Genomic DNA, 18,500 nt, shown 5'->3' with positions numbered 1-18,500 from the left:
GTACTAGGTTGCAGCTGGAAGAGCATCCGCTGTGTATAACATTTGCTGGATAAGTTGGCGGTTCACTCCACTGTGGCGATTCATTGAATGAATAAAAATTGTATATTAACTTTGGTTTGTTTATAAATTAATACTAACGAATGATTAAATAATATTTTTTTATATTAATTAATAGCATTAACTAATGAATCTATTTAAATAAATGTTGTAAATGCATTTGTTTTAACAGATTTAGTTTGTTTGCTTTTTTCAAACGAGGATATTATTGTGATATCATGACTATGTTTCCAGAGTGAGGTTGTCACATTTATCATTCTGTAGGTGCAGATTTGCCAGCACACACACACACACACACACACAGAGAGAGAGAGAGAGAGAGAGAGAGATTCAAAACATAATTAACTGACCTAAAGGTCAGATCTGAGTTTCACACATACTTTTCAATCCGGACTGGGGCTGAACACCTCCAGCTCTATTTTAACCTGCAGAGACATGGAGACATACACATATACCAGCGTCTGCATTGCTGTCACGTCTCTGCGTCACCGCCTTTCATCATCCCAGCGCTTGCAGACCTGACTCATGGATCATGTAAAAATGAGTATGTGGATCCTGCAGACTCCTGCTGATGCCGGTTTGAAAGCCTACCACTGCACTTCCTTTTGAATGGACATTAGAAGGTAAGCCGTCAGCTTTCCGTGTCGAGCTGTTTGTATCGATTGCTCTGTTGTGTCACTGTAGGGCCGGGTCATTTCTGACGCACCTGCAATGACGCCCTCAACCCCCCCTATGGTCAGTCTGACCGACCTAGACAAACAGAGACGGTAGGAGGGAGTGCTAAAAACAGTTTCATGTTTACCAACTGATAGCACACAAATCCACATTCCTCCGGTGTAGATAACAGGACAGCTCTGGGAAACTGACTGGGACTGGAGCCAAGCAGACTTGGAGAGGAAATATAGTGCATTCAGAAATTATTCACACTCATTTAATTAAAAAAACAGTCATTTATTAAACAAAACAAATGAAATAACTGAAATCGTAAGTGTTTCGTAAGTGTTTGGAGGCTTAAAGAGCTCATAATATATTCCCTGATCTTTGATCTACAATGTAAAAATATATTGTATGTGTTTAACAAATGTTGTCTGTTTATTTTAAGAGCCCCTATTATGCATTGAGAAAGGTCATATTTTAGTTTTGGGGTCTCCTACAACAGGCAGATAAAAAAGGAGAAAAAAACACTTTTATTGTCTTGTTTTATGCATTTATTTTTACCTAATTATCCCAAAGACTGCCATATTATTCATTCAGCGATTCATATGTTTTCAAACCAACCCAGGCTCATTCTGGAAACGTAGCCCCGTGGACGTTTCTGGAAAGTGCGAAATTCGTCCCGGGAGGTACGTATTTGTGAAATTTTTGTTTTCACGAATCCACGAGAGGCCGTTCGCGCTCGCGCTGTTCTCGCGTGAAAAGCCGGCGGAGGCTGCTGTCAAGCAACTGTCTGTCCGACTGACTGGACAACTGAACGATTGATCGACAGCCACACTACTTCTCCTCCTTCTTCCCTAAACCCAAGTGACGATTTACAAAAGCCATCCAGCAATAAGAAAAGCCCTTGTTCGATTTTGACCGCGTTTTCAAATTTCGGCGCATTCTCGCCCCATTACGAACTCGTTCGCTTTATTTTTTGGATTCTGTTTTTTTTTTTGTCTTACCTGATTTCTGAAACCGCTCTTCCCCGAACTCGAACCCGTTCGTACATCACGGCCGGCTCCTCCTCCTCCGGGCCTCCGCCAACGTAACACGACGAGCTAACCGGACAAATTGGTTGGGAAAGCCCTCCACACGGAGGCGAGCCGTCAGCTCAGCCGTTGAGCGCGAAGAAGAGGAGCGGCGTCACACCGCCTCATAGCGTTTGCTTGAAAAAAACGAAATGCGGCCATACGTACCTCCGGCCACGTAAATCATGGTCTCCAGAAAGGTCCGCGGGGCTACATTTTCAGAATGAGCCTGGGTTGTCTCAAACCCCTTCTTTGTGTGAGGCTAATCTGCGCTCATTGGACCGATGACCCAGTCTGTTGTGATTGGTCGACTGCATTCAGCACAAGACAGAGAGAAATGCCCACCACTGCTTTGAAGTGGCACACAGAGTATGTGTGTGCCCAATGCAGGAATGCAATAAAGCAATGCAGTTAAACACCAGCATATACTCTGCTCTTAAACCTAACACCAAGTAATAACAAAGACACACATTCATTATTAATCCACAAAGTGGCAAAAGTTGAACCATTTTGAAAATTGACCATGACAGCTGATGATGGCCATAGCAACAAGAAACGGCAGAGAGTCACGAGTTCAAAAACGTTTCAAAGGAACTTAAACCCCCTTGCCTCAGCAGAGTGTTTTCACACCTTTAGTTTGAAAAAAGTCAGGAAAGTGGGTGAGTCCAGCTCTGTGCAGGTAGGAGTGTCGGGAGAGGGAAAGAGGGAAGGTTTTGCATAAAAATAAGAGTTTCCGTTTGGGCATGCACTGATTTTTACAAAGGCAAAACAAACACAGAAGGGAGAAAGACAGTGACTTTGTTTAAATGGACATCAGTAATCAAATTATTTGCCAATTTATTAAATTGTCGACTTTAACTGCGGTTTGGCACTTTCACTTTCATTCAGAAACATTTCATGCATGCCCCCTGTGACAAACGAGATATTGGTTGCGTGAAAATGCTGGAAGAGTGTTGTTTAAATGGAATGTTTGATACCCTATGGTGAATGGCAGAAAAAAAAAACTCTGCATTTGTCGGTAACTTAGATACACTTGGAAGGTAGCATCAGAAAGCTGTGTGTCTATAGACTATCCTGTCACAAAATCTGTCAAAAATCCTACACGACCGTAATAGTTTGATTGCCTTTAAATTTTTACACTCGGAGAGCAGCATTTACAGCGGATCTTTCAGTCCATAATATTGTATTGATATATTGAAAGAGTACTTCTGATGACTCAAACTAACTTTGCCTCTTAATTAACGAACAAAGAACGCTGTTCACACACTTAGAGTACCAAATCTTTAGAGACAGGACAATCAACATCAGTTAGAGCCATGTCTTTTTTAAAAGGAGACAAGCAGCAAATCCACATTTCACCACTTCCAGATGCAAAAAGCTCTCAGGTAAAAATGTTTCTTACAAACATATTTCTGTCTTGTGCATTGTTTTCCACAGTTCAGCTGCACTCTCCTCGCAGGGAAATGAAAACAAAACCTTTGTTGCAGCACATTTATAAACGCAACACTGACGACCCATGTCTCCAAACAATTATTTTTCTTCCACTTGTTTTGGCAACACAACGTGGTGACTCTCTGCCGTCTGAACACTGGTCTTGGAAGCTATCATGCAAATTAATTAGGTTCATACACATTAGAGCGCACTGATTGGTTTGAACTAAGTCTTTCTCGTGAATTAATGCTGCACACTCAAGCGTGTCATGTTGTACTCGCTCGAAATAACGCAAAAACAACCAATTTTCACTTTTTTTTTTTCACTTGTCCTAATAGTGTTTATAGCAACGTGGGACACATATATGACTGTCAACATCTCAAAAACTGTGTTTTTGTGTTTAGTGACCCTTTAAATCGTTAAAGAAAGAAGCACGCGTCACGTTTTCAACGTGGTTTTGGACACATTATGAGAACAGTCCCATGAAGATTTAACCTGAAAGGTACAGTTTAAGCACTAATTACAATAGATAAGTGATTACAGCAAGGGCAAATGCAACTTACAACACACATTTAAATACATATTAAATACATAACACTTACATGTTATGATCTGGAGCAGGGGTGTTTAAACTCGGTCCTGGAGGGAAAGTGTCCTGGAGAGCTTTTCTCCAACTTGCTTTAACACACCTGCCACAAAGTTTCTAGTATCTACTAAGAGCTTGATTAGCTGGTTCAGGTGTGTTCGATTAGGTTTGGATTTAAACTCTCCAGGACACCAGCCCTCCAGGACCGAGTTTGGACATCCCTGATCTGGAGGTAGACGAAACTGATCCATATGAACTGTAACAGACAAAGTCCCTAGTCTCAGCTGCGCTTTCCTTTAATAGCAAATGGTTGGCGAATCTTGCATTGCAGCGTAGGTTATTGTATCAATCAACAAAAAAAATGACTGGAACAAACACAGCACTAGGTTGGATATACTGTGGTATTGTTGTAAAAATGAAAATCAACCCTTTATTCCCTGCAGCTGAATTTCAATCTGTCAGTGATCGTCATCTCAGCTCCACTAGTGTCTAAAGGGAAAGCGCATTTACATTTCATCTGACCTAAAACTACATATTTGGTGATACACCGTATTGGCGTCAATGCATTCAAGCAAAATATCCAAACCCAACTCGATTTGTTGATTTGACTCTGAGTTGACTATTTTGTTAAAGAGTCAATATTTTTAAACACAGTGCACTTTCAGATTTAAGCCTCAATGTTTTCATTCACTTAGAGCTGGTACACAATACATGGAGGGTCATTTTCAAAAACCCATAGTAGGGGCTCTTTAAAGTTGTGAATTGCTTTGTGGGAGCTTATCTTTGCTCTGTTGATTTCTGATTTAGAAAATTATTTTCCTGGCATTTTGGTAGTTTGAAATAATATAATGTAAAATAAATAAATAATTTATAGAGAAATATGTCTGTAAAATAACAGAAAATGTACTGGTAGTTTGTTGGTTTTGTTCCATAATTTACAACATCAATACAAGTAGCATATCATTTAAATGAATTCAAATTCAAATTCAGCCTTGTTGTTGGAAGATACATCAAGTTCCCATAATGCAATTCAAAAACATAAATAAAAAACAAATTGTGGCTCTGGGATGCTATTGCATGTAACTGCCTTTGGAGCAAGACACTGACAAATAGTTTTACATTCCTGCACTTGTTAACACTGGATAAGAGTGTCAAATATTAAATAAAACCCAAATTTCTCCTTTAGCTGCTGGGAAACGGCTTTACAGCATGATAATTCCATCATGGCATTTAACCAGTGGAATGGTACTGTAAAAGTGATGATTGTAAAGCCCACATCACTCAAGATAGATATACTGTTGGAGGTAGTTAAAGGAACTATCTATCAGACAGTCCCCTGAGAACTAAATTAGCAATAGGAACTCTGAAGTGACGTAAACCAGCAGGCAGCGACGTCAAGCACAGCATTCAATCAAAAACTGGAGGATGGAGCTGTGTTTTAGTTGTGTGCTGTGGGAGTAAACAGTCATTACTGATATCATTTTGACATGCTGTAATCAATTATCAGTTTTAATTAGGGATGGGCGATACAAATTTTTTTATTTGAAAGTATTTCAAGTTAAGTATCGATAACAATAACAATACTTCAATTAAATACTTTGCAGTGATTTTAAAATGATTTTTTATCACTTTCAGTATTATTATTATTATATTATTATTATCATTATTATTATTATTATTATTATTATTATTATTATTAAACATAATAGACAAAATAAAAGTTCTATTAAAATTACAGAACATTAATTTAAAAAATGGCTATGAAACTCCATATAAAACAAAAAATAACATCTATTTTTTTTTAAATCTACATTTCTTCCCTTTAATGTATTTTTTTTAGGAAAAGTTACTGTTGTCACTCTCCTTTTGAGCCTGTTTTTCTCTGACCGATCAGTGACAAGTGACAAACAAAGCACAAAGCCTCGTCATTATTAACTGAAAAACAAATTACTCCAGATTATGCTTCCCATATGTGTGTGTGTGTGTGTGTGTGTGTGTGTGTGTGTGTGTGTGTGTGTGTGTGTGTGTGTGTGTGTGTGTGTGTGTGTGTGTGTGTGTGTGTGTGTGTGCGTGTGTGTAAAAAAAATAAATAAATATATATATATATATATATATATATATATATATATATATATATATATATATATATATATATATATATATATATATATATATATATATGGGGGATGGGGGTTTAGGATGCCAAATTTCAAATTAATATTCCCTTAATTTACTAATAGTTTTTACACTTAAACTTGAATTATTTTTGGGCCTGAGTGGAAAAAACCATTAATACAAATAATGTGATATAAAATTTAACATTAACCGTAAACATTATAAACATTACACACACATGGCTAATCAGCTTTCTCCATTATGCTTGCCTTGTTTACTGTTGGTTGTTATGGTTACCAATACTACTGTCAGCTGCTCTAGTGAATATATGTAAACGCACCTACTTCACATGCGATTTTTCTGTTTTTTTTTTTATTTTAGAAAAGATTAGCTTCATGTTACAATAGAAACCCGTCTACTGTCATTTCCCCTTTCTGTTAAAAAAAAAAAAAAGTTTATAATTGTTTTACTGCATACAATATTTTCAGTTTGAGGTTGTTCTGGCATAATTTGTTGTGGCCATTTGACAATTTTACGGACAAAATTCCAAAACTCTGAAAGCTATAATAAATAATCTGATGGGTGTTTTGAGCTTAAACTTACAGAGTTCACTTGCAAAAACCAGTAACTTTCTTATTATGATATTTTAAATGCTTATGCTGCCAGCTAGATAAATGACATTAAATGAACCAATGAAAATATAACACCTACTACAAACCTTTGAACTACGAACACCTACTACATTTTCTTCTTCCGGGCAGAAAACACTCTTGCACCACTGGTGTGAACAAGACAGGAAGTGGGCATTTTTGTGGGGGACGATTATCAACTGATAGGCCATTAGCGGTGTACAAAAATGTTATTGCTCAAGCAAACAAAAGAAGAATAACTCAGACAAAGGAAAAATCTAATTTAAAGGTGTGTGAAGAGAAGTCTGACTGCGAATTTGTTATGATGGGAAACGGTGGGACACTGGAGTTGGTCATTCTCACATGCATCTTTATGGCAAGAAGTCACACAAAAGGTGAGTTTAAACTGCCTCTAATATTGTTTTTAGATTAATGGTTTGGCCATCCAGTGTAGATTTTTCTTAGCCCAACATCATTTGTTTGCAGATGCCACTTATTTGTTACTTTTGTTTGGTGGCTTACCAATGCCATTACACTGAGACTAACAGGACTGATCAAATCAATCTACTTGTTTGGTGCGCATGCAATTGACTCTTTTTGGCTCTAACTGACATTTTGACTTGTGTGAATGATTGTGTTTCCATGCACGTGCCAAATGTTCACGTTAATCTGCTAACCTGCTGTGCCACTAACTGACTTACAAGATAAAGACACTGAAAGTCAACAGAAGGAAGCTGCTTTGATAAAAATGACAGGTCAGACAATATACACCTTTACTTATTCATTCATTTAAACTAAAAATGTTTTACTTGCTTGTTCAAAATACTTATTTAAAATGAGTTGAAACAACACAACTTTTGAGATCCTTTGATGACAACTTACTTGTTTAATGTTTGATCCACTTAAATTTGTCGGGTTAACTCATTCATTATATTTATACAGGTGTAGTCAGAATTATTAGCCCCCCCCCTTTCAATTTTATTTTCTTTTTTAAATATTTTCCCAAATAATGTTTAACAGAGCAAGGAAATTTTCAAAGTATGTCTGATAATATTTTTTCTTCTGGAGAATGTCTTATTTGTTTTATTTCAGCTAGAATAAAATCAGTTTTTAATTTTTTTAAACACTATTTTAAGGAAAAAACTATTAGCCCCCTTAAGTTATTTTTTTTTCGATAGTCTACAGAACAAACCATCGATATACAATAACTTGCCTAATTACCCTAACCAGCCTAGTTAACCTAATTAACCTAGTTAAGCCTTTAAATGTCACTTTAAGCAGTATAGAAGTGTCTTGAAAAATATCTAGTAAAATATTATTTACTGTCATCATAGCAAAGATAAAATAAATCAGTTATTATAAATAAGTTATGAAAACTATTATGTTTAGAAATGTGTTGCAAAAAATCTCTCCGTTAAACAGAAATTGATAAAATAAAAATAAAAAGGGGGGCTAATACTTATATATATAATATTGTAAATCAAACAAACAAGCAATAAGGTACTAAAAGTAAAACGGTCCTAAAGAAACTTTTAGTTAAATATCGAAGGACTACCTGCACACTTTTCTTACTTTTGTAAAATAATATGTGCATTTTGGGAGTAATGAGCTTATAGACCACTAAAGTAAATTTAGTTTAAATGTATTTTACATAGATTAATAGTTTGCTAGCGGAAAATCATCTGTGTTTCTAATTGTAGAACTCTTGCAATACCAGATTGAATGGAACAAATGGACTGTGGTATACAGTAGATTTTGTGAGAACAGAGCTGTTGTATATGTTGTGACTATTTTAGCGATGAAGGAAGAGACACATCAAAAAACATAGTTTGAGTAAATGTTTATTTTAACTTAATCCAATTTTCATTTATTTTTTTTTTTTTTCAGATTTCAAAAATCTGATATTTATGGAAAGCAGTGATGTCACTTTATAGTGTGGCAAGGTCACTAAATTTAAGTGGGACCATTTAATTTATATCGTGTGGAGCATCAGCACGCAAAGCAAGAAATGTTATATTGGATTGTCCCCCAAACCGGACGACACCTGTAAAGATGGAAAGAAGCTGCACAATTCTACAGATGGAGTTTCTTTGTCAATTCCCAACATTTCAATGCAAGATGAAGGATTTTACATCTGTGATTTATCATATGAAGGAGAAACCTATAATAGTTTAAATATTTCTGTAAGTGGTGAGTACTTTTATTTATTCAATTTCTTTCAGCTTAATCCCTTATTTATCAGAGGTTGCCACAGCGGAATGAACCGCCAACTATTCTGGCATTTGTTTTATTCAGCGGATTCCCTTCCAGCTGCAAACCAGTACTGGGAAACATACACTCTTGCATTCACACACGCACTCATACATTATGGTCAATTTAGTTTTTCTAAATCACCTTTAGCGCATGACTTTGGACTGTGGGGGAAACCAAAGCACCTATAGAGAAACCAACACTGCAAGAACTCAACACAGAAATGCCAACTGTCCCAGCTGGGACTCAAATCAGCTGCCTTCTTGCTGTGAGGTGACAGTGCTAACTGTGAGCCAGCAAAAATTATCAAAAGCCTGAAAATGGCTGAGGTTTACTTATCATGTTTGGTAGAATTCTACTAATTTATGTCATAGTTTTATGATAATTATATGCTTCAACTAGTGATTGCACACAGACAAAAATCATATTAGAGATTAATCCAAAACCATTATACTGACTATTCTAATGCTGATATTTCAGTTAAATTTGACTTTAACGTTCTTTGTTTACAGTTGTCAATCTTTCCACCCATCTGGAAAGTGATAATGGTAAAAAGATTGCTGTCTGTAAGGCCAGACATACAATGATAGAACCCACTCTTCACTGGGAACCTCCCTTAAGCGTTTTGTACAACTATTTTACTGTCGAGTACAACAGCGCATCCTCCACTATTGAGAATCGTGTGTATCTCGATGATCATTTCAACATCATTGAGCTCGTCTGTGTGGCCACATACCCATCTCCCATGTCCGGCTCTGTGCAGCTAAAGAAGACTCTACAACTTCCACCAGGTGAAGAAATTAAAAATTATATTTATTATGATTATTTGGTTTAGTTGAAGGTCCTTAGTAATTTAGCCTGAAGTTTTGTTTCAAAAGTTTTTCTCAGCAGATGAAAGTTAACAGATGAAAAGGTTTAATCTTAAAAAAAAAATTTAGTTTGTTTGTTTTTGTTAGCAAACAAAAAGTTGCTTTTTTTGGTGAATAAGTTGAAACATTGAAACATGTATCATGTTATCTAAAATTAATCCTACATCATTAGCATTATCTAGGATCATTACCAGTGGTGTAAAGTAACTAATTACAAATATTCAAATTACTGTAATTGAGTAGTTTTCCTCAGGAAATGTATTTAATAATTTACTGAGTAGTTTTAGGGCAAAGCAGTGGCGCAGTAGGTAGTGCTGTCGCTGGGTCGCTGGTTCGATCCATGGCTCAGTTGGTATTTCTGTGTGGAGTTTGCATGTTCTCCCTGCGTTTGCATGGGTTTCCTCTGGGTGCTCTGGTTTCCCCAACAGTCCAAAGAAATGCCGTACAGGTGAATTGAGTAGGCTAAATTGTCTGTAGTGTATGAGTGTGGGTGTGAATGTGTGTATGGATGTTTCCCAGAGATGGGTTGCAGCTGGAAGGGCATCTGCTGCGTAAAAACATGCTGGATAAGTTGGCGGTTCATTCTGCTGTGGTGACCCCAGATTAATAAAGCGACGAAGCCGACAAGAAAATGAATGAATGAATAAGTACTTTTAAAATGTGTACTTTTACTTTCCCTTGAGTACATTTTCAGTGCTGTATCGATACTTTTGCTCCACTACTTCCCTTCAACCTGCAGTCCCCACTTTATTTTTTGTTGTCTATGGAGATTAGAAAAATCAGTCCTGTGATTCCTGTCCAATAAAATCGCACATGGAAGGTATATCGCATCATAATGAACTACCTAAAGACATGGGCGATTTATAATTGCAGCAAACATTTTGAAAGCATTAAAAATGTCTTAGAAGATGTCAAAAATCTTTACATGCATTGACCCAGAGACTGTTTAGATGCATGCCACTGATGAGAAGATGACAGATGTTTACTGTATGATGACCGAAATGGCCTTAAACACCCAGCAGGCACAAAACATCAACATAATGTCAAATTGACGTTGTACCTCATCGTCATGGGGACCTTGCATTTTGTTTGGAAATAAAAATCGGGTTGATGTCAGAACTCAACATCAGATCAATGTCCAACCTAAAACCTACCAAATATCAATGTCTAATGATGTCACAGCTTGACGTTGTGTTGACGTAACCACTATGATGTCAATCAGACATTGGATTTTGGTTGCCATACCTGATGAATAAATGTCAGTTGGTTTAAGATGTTGGTTCGACGTTGGATTTTAGTCACTATCTAACGACCAAAAATCAACAAAATATCACCGTAATTTGAAGTCATTATTGGACATCAAAATAACGTCCCTAGATGCTGGCAAGACATCGAATTTTGGTCACCTGACATCACAACCTAAATCTAGCCTAATATTGACGTCTTATGATGTTGTGTGCCTGCTGGACAATAGTTAGATGCACTACAGAATGTTACGTTTACACACACATGCAGAAATTACATGTAAATGCATCAGCTTTTAACAGCATAATACTCACTACTCACTACTTTTGAGTACTTTAGAAAGGGCTACTTTTTACTCATACTTTGAGTAGTATTTTCTACAGATACTTTTACTCGACTTACACTACATTTTTAGGCAAGTAATGGTACTTTTACTTGAGTATGATTTTTCATTACTCATTCCACCACTGGTCATTACATGTAAACTATTTTGGGGATCAGTCAAACAACTCTATCCCGTATACAGTTAGTTCAAAATGCTGCTGCAAGGCTTTTAACCGGTACCAAGAAACATGACCACATCTTTGCACTGGTTGCCTGTGCACCATCATGCCACTTTTAAAATTCCTCTCTTGGTGTTTAAATCACTAAATGGCTTGGCTCAGATCTGTTAACTGAACATCAGCCTGGTTGGTCTCTTCGGTCATCAAACCTAAGATTATTATGCATAACTGAGTCGAGGCTGAAATGCAGGGGTGACCGTGCTTTCGCAGTTGGCGGTCCTAGATTGTAGAATGCTCTGCCCCTCTATATTAGACCTATGTCATCTCTGTCTGTTTTTAAATCTAGGTTAAAGACTTACCTTTTTGATTTGGCACTGAGTGTGTCAAAGAGAATTGTGAGAATTGTTTGTTTTAGCTATGATTTTATATCTTTCTCTTTGTGATTTGTATTGTGCAGCACATTGGTCAACCTTCGGTTGTGTTTAATAAAGCTGTATAAATAAATTTGTCATTGACATCATACAAAGGATTTATAATGCATAAATAGTCCACACTTTAGGTTAGGTCACAAAACTGCATAAAGTTGTGTTGATAAAATATTAAATAACATACAGAGTAACTATTACTATATGCCTGAATAATAAGATATATAAACATTCCTTTGAATAGTTTATCAATTATTGTCTTACTCTTTCTAAATGATCTTAAAAAACCACCAACTTTGTAAAAAATACAACACTTAATTTAGTAGTGAAAAAATCATTAACAAAGTATGAAAATACAATCATTAAACATGGGCTTGTCAAGAACACAGCTGTAGTTATATTAATGTTCTCAAGGTGAATGCGTACCTTGGCACTAAAGGTCAAACAACAACAAAATAAGGTCAAGAATCTTGGTGTGACTCTGAAGTCAGATCTGAGTTTCAATAGTCATGTCAAAGCAGTTAGTAAATCAGCATACTATCATCTCAAAAAACATTGCAAGAATTAGATGCTTTGTTTCCAGTGAAGAAACTTCTTCATGCTTTCATCAGCAGCAGGGTGGATTACTGTAACGGCCTCCTCACTGGCCTTCCCAAAAAGACAGTCAGACAGTTACAGCTTATCCAGAACGCTGCGACCAGGATTCTGACCAGAACCAGGAAATCAGAGCACATCACACCTGTCCTCTGGTCTTTACACTGGCTCCCAGTTACATTCAGAATAGATTTTAAAGTATTAAAATTGGTCTACAAATCACTAAATGGCCTAGGACCTTAATACATTACAGATATGCTCACTGAATACAAACCTAACAGATCACTCAAATCTTTTAAATCTGATCACTTTCAGATCATAGAAGTTCCAAGAGTTCAGTCAAAGCAGGGTGAATCGGCTTTTAGCTACTACGCCCCTCGCTGCTGGAATCAGCTTCCAGAAATGATCAGATGTGCTCCAACATTAGGCACATTCAAATCAAGACTGAAAACACATCTGTTTAGCTGTGCCTTTAATTTCATTCTTTAATAACACATTTAATCTGTTCTAATGTTTTTTTGTAATTTTTTTATTAGTTTTGTTTTATTTCATTATTTTTATTATTTGTTTTTATTTTTTTGTACTTGTTTCTTTTATTCCGGTTTATGTAAAGCACTTTGAATTGCCACTGTGTATGAAATGTGCTATATAAATAAATTTGCCTTGCCCTGCCTAGAAATATTGCTAAACAAATGATGAATTAACTGTTTGCTAACGCTTAATAAATGAACTTAAGGTCCAGGATTCATGTTTTAGGTTATTTAAATATGCAGATGATATGGCACTTGTTGGACGGTTGACTAAAATAGGAACAGAAGGAGATATCTCGTAATATAAATATATACATATGCTCCAAAACTGATGTAAAAAGAGTTCACTGGAGATCAATTTTAATAAAACCAAGGAGATGATAATTAGCAGAAATAAAAAAGTGCTTAGTCAAGGGTTGAAACCGCTGGTCCTTGAGGGACATGAAATAGAGACAGTTGACTGTTTTAAATATTTAGGATCACTTATTGATAGTGGACTAACATTTGCTGCAAATGCAGAGTGCATTTTTAAAAAAGCAATGCAGAGATTTTACCTCATTAGGAGGTTACAACAATTTGGTGTGAGTCAAGATGTCCTTGAGATGGTATACAAGAACTTGGTTGAAAGTGTTGTGAGTTTTAACATGATGGCATGGTATGGACTGTTGCCAATGAAGGAAAAGCAAAAACTGTGTCGAGTAGTAAAAATTGGCAGTACAATTGTAGGTAAAGCGCAAAAACAACCAAACGAAATTTATTCAATGAGAATGAGACAGAAAGCACACATCATTGTTGAAGATTGTTCCCATCCCTTAAATATCAAATTTCAGCTCTTGCCATCAAAAAGACGTTTTAGGCAACCTCAAGTAAAGAAAAATGTGCCAAGCGCCATTAGAATTTTAAATACTGGGTTTTAATTATGTGTAGGGTTTTAAATTGTGTTTTTAATGTGATATATGTGACGACGTTGAATGTATTTGTGTTGAATGTTTTTTCTGTGATGTGTGTAATGTAAACGCTGATGTGGTTGTGTGGTGAAGCCAAAGATAAATTTCCACTTGTGGACAATAAAGAAAGTAAAGTAAAGTTAATAGTTGCAGATATTATGAAGCGTTGCCTTATTTTGGCAAATAACTGTATGTCAAGATATGTTCAACATTTAACCTGACAAAAATAATTAGCTAAACGAGGAACTGTATGAACAGCTCAGACAGGAATCTTATGGATTTTAGTGTTTAAGAAACAACCCACTTCTCTTATATGTGTTGTACATTAACTAAATGAAGAAAGGGAGAGGCTCCTCATGTTTGGTCATTGTGAGATTATCTGCCATGGGTGTGACGGCAGTTACTCATACATTTACTATTTAATAAAAATCAAGTTATTCATTAAAGGGAGAGTCCACCAAAAAAAAAAAAAAAAAACTACTGATTTACTATTTGCTTTCAATGCTTTTCCAAAGTGTTTTCCCCTCCATTTAAACACAAAAGAAAATATTTTGAGGAATAGTGGTAACCAGGAAGCCAGCGATGGCAATTTATTTGCATAGTTGGCAAAAATATACAATTGAAGTCAGAATTATTAGCCCCCCTGAATTATGAGCCCCCCTGTTTATTTTTCCCCAATTTCCGTTTAACAGAAAGAAGATTTTTTCAACACATTTATAAACATAATAGTTTTAATAACACATTTCTAATAACTGATTTCTTTTATCTTTGCCATGTTGACATTAAATAATATTTTACTATATTTTTTTCAAGATACCAGTATTCAGCTTAAAGTGAAATTTAAAGGCTTAACTAGGTTAATTGACAAGTTAATAGGCAAGTTAGGGTAATTAGGCAAGTCATTGCATAATGATGGCTTGTTCTGTAGACTGTCTGACAAATATTGCTTAAGGGGTTTAATAATATAGTCCCTAAAATGTTTTTTTAATTTATTATTTTTTTTTTTTACTGATTTCATCCTAGCCAAAATAAAACAAATAAGACTTTCTCCAGACGAAAAAATATTATCGGAAATACTGTGAAAAATTCCTTGATCTGTTAAAGGGCCATGAAATCTCAGCAAGGTGTTTTCACACCTCTAGTTTGAAAAAAAAAGTCAGGAAAGTGGGTGAGTCCAGCTTTGTTTAGGTGGGAGTGTTGAGTGATGAAGGAGGGAAGGGTTTGCATGAAAAGTGGAGTTTCATTACATGCACTACATTTGATCTTCACAGCGACAACACAAACACAGACGCAGGGGAGACAGAAAGGGATTCAGCGAGCAGCATTTACCGTGGATCTGAGAGCTGTGTGGAAGTGGATGATTTTCAGCCCAAAGTATTGTAATGATATTACTGTAAAGTTAATAACTAAATAGTTTTGACTAAGGTGTGTATTCAAAAACTGAAAAAGTACTGTTGACGATACTAACTTTGCCATCTGAATAAGACAGGACAGATAAGGACAATCAACACCAACTGGAACTGTGTCTTTTTTTAAAAGGAGACGAGTGGCAATTTCTGATTTCACTATTTACAGATTCGCAAAGCTCTTGGGTAAAAAATGCTGCTTCGAAAAACTTGCAAGATGTGCTCTCTTCGTGGAGAAATGGAAACAAAACATTCGTTGTGGCACATTTATAAATGCAACACTGACAACCTCTGAACTCTTCTACTTCCACTTGTTTGAATTACAGTTGGCAACACAATGTTGCGTCTCTCTTAAAACTGTAGCAAGGAGTCTTCGAAGCTTTATCTAGACCCAGATAGAATGTTTGGATATTTTTGGCTATTTCTGCTGAGAATTTTGTAATATATATCTGCAGATTTATGCAGAATGATTTTGGGAGTATCATAACTAAATACTTAATATATTAAATAAAAATAAAACATTTACATTTAACGTTTATTTAATGTTTACTATGCAAATCCGATTAGATCCACTTATTTGGCAAACAAAGCAAGTCACTCATTTAATGTATCTAAACGACAGAAAATATATCTTAACATGTTCTATGAACATTTTTAATATTACTATTAATATATAACAATAATATTAGTGAAATAATTTAAAAAACTGAATAAATATAAATTTACACACATTTACACAAGTAAATACATAATCTCAATGATGGGCTCAAAATCTGTGGATTTCTATGCGCGCAGACTCCATGTGGGCCTAGCTATATCATGCATATTAATGAAGTTGCATCTCGTTCACAATAGAGTGCGCTGATTGGTTTGAACCAAGTCTTTCTCATGAGTTATTGAACAGATGTGCTGAAAACTCAATGACGCCATGTTGCACTGGCTGGTACAGACAGCCAATCTCCATGCTGGAATTTACACAATGATCTCATTGACGTAACATAGCTTCAAAATTTCGTTTTTTAAACCAGAAGAATGAATTTGCTCAAATCAACGCAAAAACAACCAATTGTCACTTTTTAGTGAAATATATGTATCCTAATAGTGTTTTTAGCAACGTGGGACACATATATGACTGTCAACAGCTCAAAAAATGTGCTTTGGCATTTCATGACCCATGAAACATCATTAGGAAATATTTAAAAAAGAAGAAAAAATAACTTCTACTGTGTATACTATGGGGGTCAGAGGTTACTCTCAACTATCTGTTTACCAGTATTTATCATAAATTCAAATATTGAGAAAAAATATGCTGGAACCAACACTCAAAAATATAATATATTTAGCTAATTAAATTTAATTAAAATGTGCTGAAACAACACAATTATTGAGATTTCATTGGGACAACTCATTTTTTTATGTTCAGTCTATATAAATTTGTTAAAAGTGTTAAGTTAACTTAATCGATTTGTGTTGGGTCAACGTAAATTAATTACGTGGAACCCTGCATTTTTTACAATGAAGTAAATATCAGAACTTTATTTATATGCGGTGAACTATTCCTCATACAGTATGTCTATATCTAATTGTTCTCCTCTTCTGGCCCCTAACAGGAGAAAGATTTTGTCTCCGAATAAAGGAGGACACACCTGAGAAGAGATGACGTGACACAGAGAAGTGTGAATGGAAAAAACGAATTTTTTGAATGACCTGAGGAATTACATTTTTTAAAAAATTTAATAGCTTATCCTTACAAAAAAAAGTATGTGTTGTGTTTATCATTAGATCAATTTTTTAATCTGGCATCTAAATGAAAAATCTTGCATGTGCTTATCTTTCTCATGATTGTAACATGATTTGATAGTGTGCCTGATGTATTTGTGTGTTGATGTATTTTTGATGCTTTAAGTGTGGTTTAAATTACTATATCTATCCAGCTTCACATACAAATCATGGTCTACAAATCATTTTCGAATAAAACCTAAGAATCTTGCAATCTTTATTTGTGGTAATCTGAAGTGATTTCATTACTTGCACATATGCAATAAAGGTCATTACTGTTGCTTGAGACAGAGAATAGCGCAATTATATCCATTCATTCTGAAATGTGGAAGGAGGTCAGGTAGAGGTGAGATTAGTTGAACATCAGCACTTATTTCGGCAGTCGTTTAGTGTCCCTCTGCCCATTACCAACTGTCTGAAAACCCATTCAGCTGAGTCTGAACCATAATTACACAATTATCCTACAAAACTGACTGTAGAACAGTGCTTAGTAAACTGACTGAATGATGACTGCAATCCAGGTCATCACGACCTCATGCTGGGTCATAAGATGGAACCAAGACAAGACTAGGTTTGTTTATACTGTAAGAGTCTGAACAATGGCTTTACGTCATGGGAATGCTGAAGTCATTAATTCTCAGCAGCTTCCTGAGAAATAAGTGAAAGGAACAAATATTCTGAAATTCTTTACTGGTATGGTGAATACAAAACAGATGTATACAGTGGAAATCAGTGGAAATTTAAGTGGAAATGTGAAGTTAAACTAGCATAAGTAAATCAGTAGATTTTATAATTTGTTTATTACATTGATTCTGAAGCACAGTATTTAAAAAACTTAACTGAGATATTAGATACAACACTGATTAAAATTAAAACATTTCCAGTTAATGGTGTTAAGTTAGTGGTTGTTGACCATGATGATAAGGTCCGAGGCCGCTAAAGAATGGTTCTGGAAAGCAGGTGAGACAAAAACAAAAGCCAAAAATAAAATAAAAACAAGTGTTTAACAGCAAGAATTTAGTAAAATCTGAAAATATGGTAAAATTCCAGCTGTCGTCATTTGGTCTGTCAGTCAGTCAGTCGACAGTGGCCTCTAGTGGATTAACGCGAGAAGAGCAGGTGCGAATGGCACTCACTTGAGAAATTTAAGATCTGAAAAAACATACACAGCCGTGTCTGGTGGATTCACGAAAACAAAAATTGCAAAAAAATAGTACCTTCCTGGTATGTATTTGCGCTCTCAAGAAATGTATATAAGGGTACGTAGTCGGGTTGATAATCTTCCAGGCATATGGCTAAACCATTATTAGTTAATTCGGCTAACAGTCAGTTTTGACATCCATTCATAAAATGGCATCGGTAACACTTTAGAATAACTATTCGTTATAACTAGTCAATAGTCCATTA

General features: G+C 35.6%; 1 protein-coding gene across 1 annotated transcript; it reads left to right on the top strand.

The window, feature by feature from the left end:
- The first annotated feature begins 468 nt into the window (after nt 1–468).
- LOC137496448 (uncharacterized) lies at nt 469–17,313 on the top strand. Its single transcript, XM_087267507.1, is given in 5 exon segments — nt 469–680; nt 6,835–6,940; nt 8,433–8,735; nt 9,308–9,586; nt 16,925–17,313. Coding segments are annotated over 4 exon segments (705 nt in total). The 5' UTR covers nt 469–680; nt 6,835–6,867; the 3' UTR covers nt 16,975–17,313.
- Nucleotides 17,314–18,500: the final 1,187 nt, after the last annotated feature.

Source organism: Danio rerio, chromosome 9 (assembly GCF_052040795.2).
Source record: "Danio rerio strain M-AB ecotype USA chromosome 9, GRCz13ab, whole genome shotgun sequence".
NCBI classification, from domain to species: domain Eukaryota; kingdom Metazoa; phylum Chordata; class Actinopteri; order Cypriniformes; family Danionidae; genus Danio; species Danio rerio.
This window is presented reverse-complemented; position numbering and strand designations above follow the sequence as displayed.